General features: G+C 37.3%; 1 protein-coding gene across 1 annotated transcript; it reads left to right on the forward strand.

Annotated features, from left to right (window-relative positions):
* The first annotated feature begins 4,391 nt into the window (after window positions 1-4,391).
* LOC124787649 (acyl-coenzyme A diphosphatase FITM2) lies at window positions 4,392-8,787 on the forward strand. The gene has a single exon (XM_047254447.1). The coding sequence runs from the start codon at window positions 4,461-4,463 to the stop codon at window positions 5,586-5,588; it is 1,128 nt and encodes a 375-aa protein (XP_047110403.1). The 5' UTR covers window positions 4,392-4,460; the 3' UTR covers window positions 5,589-8,787.
* Window positions 8,788-10,496: the final 1,709 nt, after the last annotated feature.

Genomic DNA, 10,496 nt, shown 5'->3' on the forward strand with positions numbered 1-10,496 from the left:
GTAAAATGCATTTTCCATAGCTGGTGATCATTTAATAGGACGGATGGGAGCACAACGTAAGTTATGAATGGTACTCGGATGTGAGCACTGGGCGCTATACAACTCTGGAAAGTTTATTGTGCATGTAATTGGAAATTTGTAGTCAGGTCTTATGGGACCAAATTGCTGAGGTCATCAGTCCCTAAGCTTACACACTACTTAATCTAATTTAAACTAACTTACGCTAAGGATATCACACACACCCATGTCCGAGGGAGGACTCAAATCTCCAGGGGGAGCCGCGCAAACCGTGACAAGACACCCGAGACCGGGCGGCTACCCCGCGCGGCCATTGTGCGCGTATCACAAAGAAATTGTTTTTATTTTTTGTAGAAAGAAGTCGACTTATCATCTTAAACTTTGTCACTGTAGTGAATGGGATACAAAACATTTAGAGTGAATGTATGTCAGATGTTAGACATATATGTCCTGCATCAGAGTGTTAAGAGTGTTGCATTCCATGTGACTAATGTTTCGGAAACCAGGCTCATAAAGATTATAGCGTTTTTAAGTGCAGAACGATGTAGCCTTAGGAGTGCGTTTGTGAATGTTCTCTTATCATTTCTCTCTAGCCAATACCTTCTTGGTACTGACGCCACACGCTAGAACAGTACTTAAGAATTGATAGCACAGTTGATTTACATAAAATGCTTCGAACTCTATCTGTTTGGAGCTCTATCATACATAAATGAGATGTTTCTTCTTAACTGTCTGTTGTATCATCATAACATTCCCCTATCTACCGATAACGGGTGCTTACTTCCTTGACATGCATGCATCTGGAGAGATCCCGTAAATTTGGATGGGTGCCAGGAGTAATACTGGTGCAGAACAGTCTTCGCTGAACAGCGGTTACTGACTAAGCTCACTCTGTTCCTTCATGAGATGGGGAATGTAGTAGATGTTGCACCCTCCTACCTTCAGTCAATTGCAAATAAATCGACAATAGTGTTTCAGGGAGGGTTTGTCAAAACAATGCAGGGAGATCTTTCAATATCCAACTTTGTCCTATGAATGGAGGAATACTCTGTGACTCCCATCCGCATAGGGAAAGATGACCAATCGTAATCGTAAATTCTGCACTATGTTCGAAGTGCTAGAAATATATAGATAACCTGGCTGCACCGGTAAAGGACGCTGTCTCATATACTTTGGTGCATGTGTTCGAGAATTAACCATCAATGTACGTACTGCACAGTCATCTACCGACATTCGCAATTGATTGTTTGATACTCACAAAGTGGTGGAGGGGTGGTTTACCGACAATACAGAAATTGTGTCACTGGTTGGCACTGAAATTACGGAGAAAGCTGATAAAATTGCTAAAATTGTTTGTAATATCAACTGTGGTGCTTATTACAGTACAACACCCATATCGACAGTGTCTTTTCCATCCCATCTGTCCACTGTTATTCCATTCATTACCACATAATGTTTGACTGTCACCACATGTTTGAAATGAAAAGAATATTGGTGGGAGACGCCCTCCACGGATGGCCAGCACAGAAATAACGATTGCTTTCATCACTACAATATGAAGAATCAATGCTCTTGATTACTTCGAAATGGAACACTGAGACATCTGCTACCCAATCATTGTGGAAAATGAGATTAAAACGGTCCACAGTGCCGCAAACTCTTCCATTTTCCACATGTTGCGATATCTTTCACATTTTTGTCAATAAGAATCTCCTTTCATGATTCTTAAATCAAGTACCAGCGATGATTAAATTATGCTTTGTGCTTCCATGGATGGCCAGCACAGAAATAACGATTGCTTTCATCACTACAATATGAAGAATCAATGCTCTTGGTTTCTTCGAAATGGAACACTGAGACATTTGCTATCCCATCACTGTGGAAAATGAGATTGAAACGGTCCACAATGCCGCAAACTCTTCCATTTTCCATATGTTGCGATGTCTTTCACATTTTTGTCAATAAGAATCTCCTTTCATGATTCTTAAACCAAGTGTTAGCGATGATTAAATTATGCTTTGTGCAAAATTCTACGAGGTGATTTGCTCTTTCAGCCCTTTCCCCCCGTCCACATTCATTTACTATTTTTGCTTCTCTTCCATTTCCTACTGTCGAATTATGACTATTAAATTTTCATCTCCCTTAACTATCCGAATAATTTCTTTTACCTCGTCATTCATTTCTTCATCATTTGTACTGTTAGTTGGCTTATAAACTTGTACTACCGTGGTGGGTGTGGGATTTGTGTCTATCTTGGCTGCAATAATGCATTCACTGTGCTATTCATAGTAGCTTACCTGCATTCCTATTTTGTTAGATTCGTTATTAAACCTACACCTGCATAACACCTATTTGGTCTTGTATTTATAACCATGTATTCACCTGACCAGAAGTCTTGCTCCTCCTGCAATAAAGCTCACTAATTCACACTACGTCCCACTTTAACCTATCCATTTCCCTTTCAAAATTTTCTAACCTACCTGCCTGATTAAGGGATCTGACATGCCACACTCCGATCCTTAGAACGGCAATTAAGGGTACAGATGAAATAACATTGTGGATATGCTACAGTCCTGTCTCACTCCCTTCTCAACAACTGCTTACCTTTCATGCCCATTGGCTTTTACAGCTGTCGTCTGGTTTCTGTACAAGCTGCTAATTGTATTTCGATCCCTGTATTTTTACCGCTGCTACCTTCAGAATTTCAGAGAATTCAAGTCAACATTGGCAAAAGCTTTCTCTAAGTCTGCAGATGCTATAAACGTAGACTTGTCTTCCCTTAACCTATCTTCTAAGAGCATTCGTAGGCGCAGTATTGCCTCCTGTATTCCTACATTCCTCCGCAATTCAAACTGATCTTCCTCGAGGTCTCCTTCTACCAGTTTTTCCATTTTCTGTAAGAAATTCGTGTTAATATTTGGCAACCATGTCTCATTTGTCTGATAGTTTGGTAATATCCACACCTGTGAGCACTTGCTTTCTTTGGAATTGGAATTATTACATTCGTTTTGAAGTCTGGGGGTATTTCGCACGCCTTATACATCTTGCACATGGAAGAGTCTCAAGGCTGTCAATAGTTCTGATGGAATGTCTTCTATTCCTGGGTACTTTTTTCGGCATTGAGTGGAATTTAATTGAACCTGGAAGAGTCTATCATAGAGTAAATATCTCTGGAGTGAGCATTCACATGCGCAGAACAGATTTTGTGTTGTCAACATACACTGCCGGCCTGGTCACGTGTTCTTGGGACGTCGTGTGTTTCGGTCCGTATAGCGCCCTGTATATTTACAATGTCACTACATCCCTAGTACAGACGGATTCCTTTCGAACGTATCGTGGATTATTTATATATGTTGCGCAGACATTTTAACAGTATCCATTTGATACCGGGAATAAACCAGCTACGTAACTTTTAAGGGCAAGTGATATTACATCCTGCTTCTCTGCGATAAGTGTCACAGTTCAGATGCACTCAATTTTCGGTAGTTTTCGGTATGATATAGTATTACAGAGCGTGACATACATTTTTGCAGTGATAGTCTTGCAAAATGACTTGACAGTGCGCTAGTACTCCTGCATGTGTCCGAAAAACACCGAATTTGCCACACATTAGAGATTATATCCCTGCTAATTCGTCCTTTTTTCTGGTATTTCTGCGCATTTATTTTCTTGTTTTTGCGACCTAAAGCACAATTTTTCTTACTGGTGACACTTTGAAGTATTTATTTAACGCATTTTACGTTCTTGCTTTCAGTTTATTAAATAATTAGAAGACTGAGTGATCTATATACATAATCGACAAGTCACTGATAAATGCGTGGAGGATAGTATTTGCTGAAACAACTAACAATTCCCTTTCCTGTTCCACTAGCAAATTTACGAGAGGAAGCGATTGTTTGTAAGCTTCTGTACGAGCCGTAATATCTATTATATAGTCATAATATCGGAGAAAAAAAGGTCTACAGAATCAAGCTTTAATTATAATGCGTCTCGAAATTTTTAAACGTATACATGTCTCTTACTAATATGATAACTATAATTAGAGCTACATGGTATGTACCCATGAGAAGCTACTACCCCTCCTTTCACATATTTTTCTTTGCATCCGTAGCAACAACAGTAATTCACCATCGCTATTACACTATCAACAAACGGTGAAACACAACAAAAACTCTTGATATTATAAACTTCAAACGCTGCAGAAAGGACGCACGCACAGCGAAATCCCGAAACACGTGATAATCCTGGTTTAATGTTGACAACATGCGCAGAACGCAATGCCCACTCCAGAGATATTTACTCTATGGAGTCTATCTGTGATATAAAAACTTTGAACGAAGAGGGAGGTTTAACATCCTTGCTTTGCACGGACTAATGTTTGGAAAATATCTTTGGTTGTACTTATAACATTGCAGTATCATGTAGCTATGTAATATTCGATCATGGCAACGAGAAGGCGCCCGTTGCATCAAAATGCAGGGTCGAGACTTAACTTCAGGCCTCAGGAAAGTTATTCCTTTGAAGCAAAGGGAAGGAAGCCTCTACCAGAGCCGTCGTCGATATGCAACGTCCTACTGATGATGGTGCTTCATGTCTGCAGGAAGACTTTGTTTGTAGATACAAGCATTAAGGTGGCTGTGTATGGTGGTTGTTTATTTCTCCTTTCACTCATAGCAGATATATTACCTTTTCCACGCTCATACTTTTCAAGTTCTGCGAATGTGTTTAATGTTTATTTCGTGAAACTCGGTTGGGGATGGACGCTCCTCGTAGCTTTTCCATTTCTAATTTTGACAAGTTACACTTATTGCTGTGGTAAGCGTGAGCTTGTCCTGAAACACTTAACGAGACTTGGTATATCCACGTGCTGTTGGTTTTTTTGGGTTAATACGTTCAGTTACATAGAATCAAATTATGGAAGGTGCAACCCAAAGAAACACAGTTCGAAATCAGTATGCCTGGGAGCAGGTGGAAGCTGGTATGGGTTTGATTTATCAGGGCATGCATTTATATTGATTTATAGCAATCTCGTGTTGATTGAAGAAGCGAGAGCTATAATAGGATGGGAAGGAATACGCGACTTGATACGGAATGAAGAACACGCAAGAAGCAACAGTGATGCGTCTGTCAGCAATAGCCCATTGAGGTTGTTGACAGAAGTTGAGTTCCTGCGTTTGAAAGAGTCGTACCAAAAATTTACGCCCTATATACGTTCCTTATTTATTGGAATGACTACATTAAGTGTCTTGTGGGACGTAATGTTGGTGAGCACAATTCTTTATTACCATATAATGATTGAAAAGTTCATTAGCGGTGCTATAGCAATTCTTATGTGGTTTGTGACGTATAGGTATTTATATGCTTTAATGCGCAACTTACCTGGTGAAGGACTGTTTAAATACAGAGATTTAAATATAAACAGAAGTGTTCCATTAAACAAAAGATCATCAACAAGTGTGAAAAATGATATACCCAGGTTTATGGGGATGCCTTTATATGCAGCAAGAAATGTAGAGGAAGAAAGTCAACAAAATGAAGATCAGTCTTCATCTGTGAAAACTCAGCTCTGACATATGTAGGTGTGCTCTTCTGAATGACCTGCTGAACAATTAGTTACCTGCACAACTTTTCTAACTTACTTGTTAACATTGGAGGGAGAGCTCTGGAGAAGTAAATTGGTGATCATTGATTATATCAATGAAGCAGGCATTAAATTTAGGACATTTGCAAAAAATTGAAATGTGCTCTTGTTTCAGAGTGATTAATTTTCAATCTGATATCTCATTTGCATTGCAATTACTGCTTCACTGTTCTGTTAGAAATCCTGTGTGAAATAGATATTCAGATAAGTTTATGATGCTGCCTGTCCTTCAAAATTTTAATGTCCTTCTCCATTACCTGTATGTAATGTTTGTTTGGTATATAAGAGAAGCAACCAGCGAGTGACATGTTACTCTACATCTCTGCGTTTTGGAAGCCTTTTTCTCAGAGCTCTCTGTTTTCAATGAATTTTTTTTTTTTTTTTACATGTAATTTAATAGTAATGTGTAACTGAATTTTATAATGTGACAGTCACTGAGGAGCAATCAGTTCAGTTTTGATACTGAATGGTACTCATGTACAAAACTTGTATCGTGGTAGTTTATTTACAAGGATGATCATGTGTGTTTCGTAAAATCTGACATTTTTCCCAGAATTTTACTGTAGAAGCTATAACCAGAAGGGAAATAACATAAATACTTCTTTTGAGGTTACTATTCTTATAGTCTGTCTTTAAGGCACTTAATTTTTTCATGCAGGAAACAAATTTTTGGAATGGAATGTTATTTATAATTGTTGAAACGTGAGATGGCTTTTTAAAGATTTTTGTTAGGCCTACTGAGAGTAAGAATTACTTTATCATGATTGTTTTGTTTTATTTATTTGGAAATAAGAGCACAAATATCTCTTTTTCAGCTGATAACTGTTTGACAAAAAAAAAAAAAGAATTTGTGTAGCCATTGGTGTATACAGTCCTTCCCTTAGTTCTGTTGCACTGGTGTTCTTTGATAGGTGATGAAACAGTAGCAAATTGCTTCAATTTCCTTCTATTTTGAAATTGCAATGCCTCACAATCAATCTGACTTTCTGATTAAATTTTGCGTATTGTAAGATGATTTCTGCGATTGTCTGGTGTTGAACACTTCAGTCAAAACACCCTCTCACAGGCAACACTTTCCTTCCTTTGTAGAATATTCACAGTATGTCTGTTGCTATTCTCCTTGCATCCAGAAGGTGCATTAGATTTGTCCTGATTGTAAAGAAGACTGGCAGTATTGTTGTATTCTGATTAAAATTATTTTGTGTTTGACATTCCAGCGAGTCAAGTGGTACTGGCCATCTGCCATCCAATAGTAGTGGAGTGCCTAGTGCTTGCTGTGTTGCCTGTAATGCAGGTTTCATATATTGCCTTGTAAAGCATAAATGGCTGTGCACAACCAACACTGCTGTCCACAACTCCAATCCGTCAGTCTTAAAATTAAGTTTAATCGGAATATATCCATTGACACAAATTTTACATTATGACAGCATACTCTCAAACTGCAGAAATGGGTCAATTCTGTGGGGACCACATATGCCAGTAGCATGAATAGACAGCAATTTGTATTTGATGGATATGTGCCTCAGAGTTAACACTTTTAATGACAAATCCTTTTTATAAAAAATTAGGCAGTGTGTGCGTGCGTTTGATTTGTGTTGTGCAATATGGTTATCTGATATCTACTCTTGTACACTCCTTCAGGGAAAACTAGATAATTTTAAGCTGTCAGAACTGTATTTTTGTGTGTTGGATGAGCATAGTCATATTTGCATTGACAGAAATGACCCGTGCATTTGGTATCTTTGAAATACTGATGTTGTCTGAAATGATCTGTTTGTGTCGATCCATGTCATCATCAAAATCCAATGTGTAAAATACTCAGTATAAGAAGAATTGTAGTTTATCTCATAAGACCACATTTCTTGGCTTTTCAACTAAGTTTTACAATTTAACCGAGATGTAAGGGCAGTGTGATAAGACACCAGAACTTACATTCCAATAGGAAATATTGAAAGAAAAAAAAGTCACTGTAATGTTTTATTTCTGTCTGCACATACGTCATGCACCACATCATTATGCTACAGGTCAAGGTTTGCATCCAGTACTGAGAGGCCCTACTGGCCTGGTATGTGGGAACTGTAGCCACACTCCTTTTCTCATAGCTGTCCTTACCGTAATCTGAATTATTGAGTACTTTCCATATGTTTTCTCTAATGATTCATAAATTCTGTGGTTGCTCATGTATGTTGACAGACCTTACTTTTGATAATTATTTTGGCTTGTGATAACTTACAAAGAATATTAGATAGTTCGATAAATACTTCAGCCTGTGTGTAATTTCTCTTTGTATGTATGCTCTCCAGTTTTCGTAGCATTCAAATCTGTCTTCATTGTTTTCTAGATAATGTTTTACTTAATGGGAGGGGAATGAATAAATTAACTCGGTTGTATGCAAAGACTTAGGTTTACTGCAAGATTGGTGTTACTATTAGGAAATACTCATTTATTCCTTTAAACGATGCAATATTGGAGTTTTTGCCGTGTACATGTAATGTTTTAACAGTAATTCAGGTTACAGTATCAGTGGAAATGTCTGAGAGTGAGAGCCAGATGAGAAACTTTTTGTGCTCTTATGTGTTTGATTTTTGAGGGATGTTCAAATCCTTTTTCAGCCAATACGCTCTCGAAAAATTGTATTAAATGTCTTTCAGAATTGCAATTAAACGTTGACCAATGTAATCAATTTATTTTATATTTATATTGAACCTATTTCTGTTTTGTGTACCTGTAAATCTGACTTTGGGTTTCCATTTTTAATGTATGTTTGAAAAATGCTATTGTGGTAAGAGGAAGTTAGAGAATTCAGATGAAATGTGTTTTTTGCCAGGCAGCTGAACTAAAAGATTTACATTTTCTCACAGTATATTTATGAAATACAGCAAACTATTTATGTATTGTAGGCTCTCTATCTCAATTTGAAATTTATTTTATTCCATTATGTGAAGGCTGTGAAGCTTTTATTAAGGCAGTACAAATTATTAAACTTCGTACCAGTGGTAATGTTGCCCAGATAGAAGCCAGGAAGCACGTAGCAAAATGTGAAATACATAAAATGTATATCTGTGATGTGTTTTTCTTAACAAATATGTATTTTAAGGATTGTTAAAATATATACTTTTCTATATTAACTGTGTGTTACATTTGTGCCCATTTGTTTATATTTGTCTAAATTGAATATGAACACCGCTCTTCTACAACAGAACACGCACCTTATCTCACAGTACACATTCAAAGCTTTGTATCCAAACAAACAGAACTGGTTTTGTGGCAGAGGCGAACTATTGTTTCCCTTTGAGACTTCAAAAAAGTATGTGTGGACTAGTGCTGCAAACATACATCTGTATGTGTGAAGAATGTGTCAGTTTTCTGAATCACTGGTAACTGCAGTTTTGGACTCCAAACTTAACACACAGGAGTCAAATTAAATGAGAATAAGAAACAGTTGAGGGAAAAATCTAACCACTAATAAGCAATAAGCGAGTTGCTTGTTAACAATGCTGAGGGAGACTCTTCAGACAAAGTAACTCAATAGCATTAAGTTTGTCATGTAAATTGATGAAGCGCAATTGCTTTAAAGTACCAAGATGAGAGCTTGGCAACTTGTTACAGTGTTCTGGGATAGATTTCCTCCTCACAGAGAACAATCCTTGTGGACGTCCCGTATGACCAGATATTTTATTTACAAGGTGTCGCCATTGTTTTAATTTTTGATGTCAATGTCTGTCTCATCATGCTGTAGCTGACTTTGTGCAGAAACTTATCCAGCGTCATCAACAAACAATTGTCCCAGTTCAGTGTGCACTTTTTAATATCACTAGACATAATTTCTCTTCTGATTCTGATTATTATTGTCCTTGAGTATAGCTTCATTTGGATTTACGCACACGTGTTTCAGTATTTAAACTCTTGATTCATTTCTATTTGAGGGTCAAGTGAATGAAGGTAGGTAGCTCATAATTGACAGCGGTACTTCTGAACATTTGTGTTTTCGCATTTACTTTTTAATACAGGATTTGAATAAACGTTCTTATCTTCCACTGAATTATTCCATGCATTCATCGTGATGTATAACTGCAAGACATTCTTTCATTCAATGGATACACTAACTTTATATACCTTATTCGAGGTTACTATGTGAGATTAATTGTTGAGGCACTGCACTTGCATTAAAGGGAATAGTTAGATGTTCCATAGAACATGTGTACAATTCAGTTCAAATACCTAATCAGTTTTCCAGATTTATATTTTCTTTAGTTTCATATGACGTAATGCATGTACCAAGATGGTTTCTGTGAAATACAGTTAAATTTGCTTGCCACCATCTTGTCCATTTTCTCTTCATTACCATATTGTCTTCCAATCCTCGTTGTATTCTGTTTCTGATATTCTGACTGTTTTTCGCACTGATTCAGCAGTACTTGCACTAATTGTAAAAACTTGCTTTGAAAGAGCAGAACACTTTGAACAAAAAAAAAACAGTTCTTAAACTATAACCATATAAAATCAGAGAAATATTTACTTACACAAACTGTAAGTGCAAGTGAACAGAGACCATTTGTCAACACACAGCACATTCTCACAGATCATGTCCAGCACAGGTGTTGTTTGTTCTCATACTGGTACCAAAGCATTTTACAGGTTGTAACTTACTGTATAGCATAGTGATTTAAGGTGATTGGCAAATTGCTGTTATAGTTGCAGTACACACAAATTATAGCTTATTTCTGTTTGGGGATAAAGGATAGCATATCTCAATATAATCTGCAACAACTACTATGGATGAGACAATAATATTGGCATGACACGAAGGCAGCTGAGCCTTGAGTTGTATGTGCAA

The sequence above is a fragment of the Schistocerca piceifrons genome, chromosome 3, assembly GCF_021461385.2.
Source record: "Schistocerca piceifrons isolate TAMUIC-IGC-003096 chromosome 3, iqSchPice1.1, whole genome shotgun sequence".
Taxonomy (NCBI): domain Eukaryota; kingdom Metazoa; phylum Arthropoda; class Insecta; order Orthoptera; family Acrididae; genus Schistocerca; species Schistocerca piceifrons.

Excerpts from the sequence above, each read along its gene's own strand:
- LOC124787649 (XM_047254447.1), top strand. The coding sequence starts at position 4,461 with ATGGCAACGAGAAGGCGCCCGTTGCATCAAAATGCAGGGTCGAGACTT.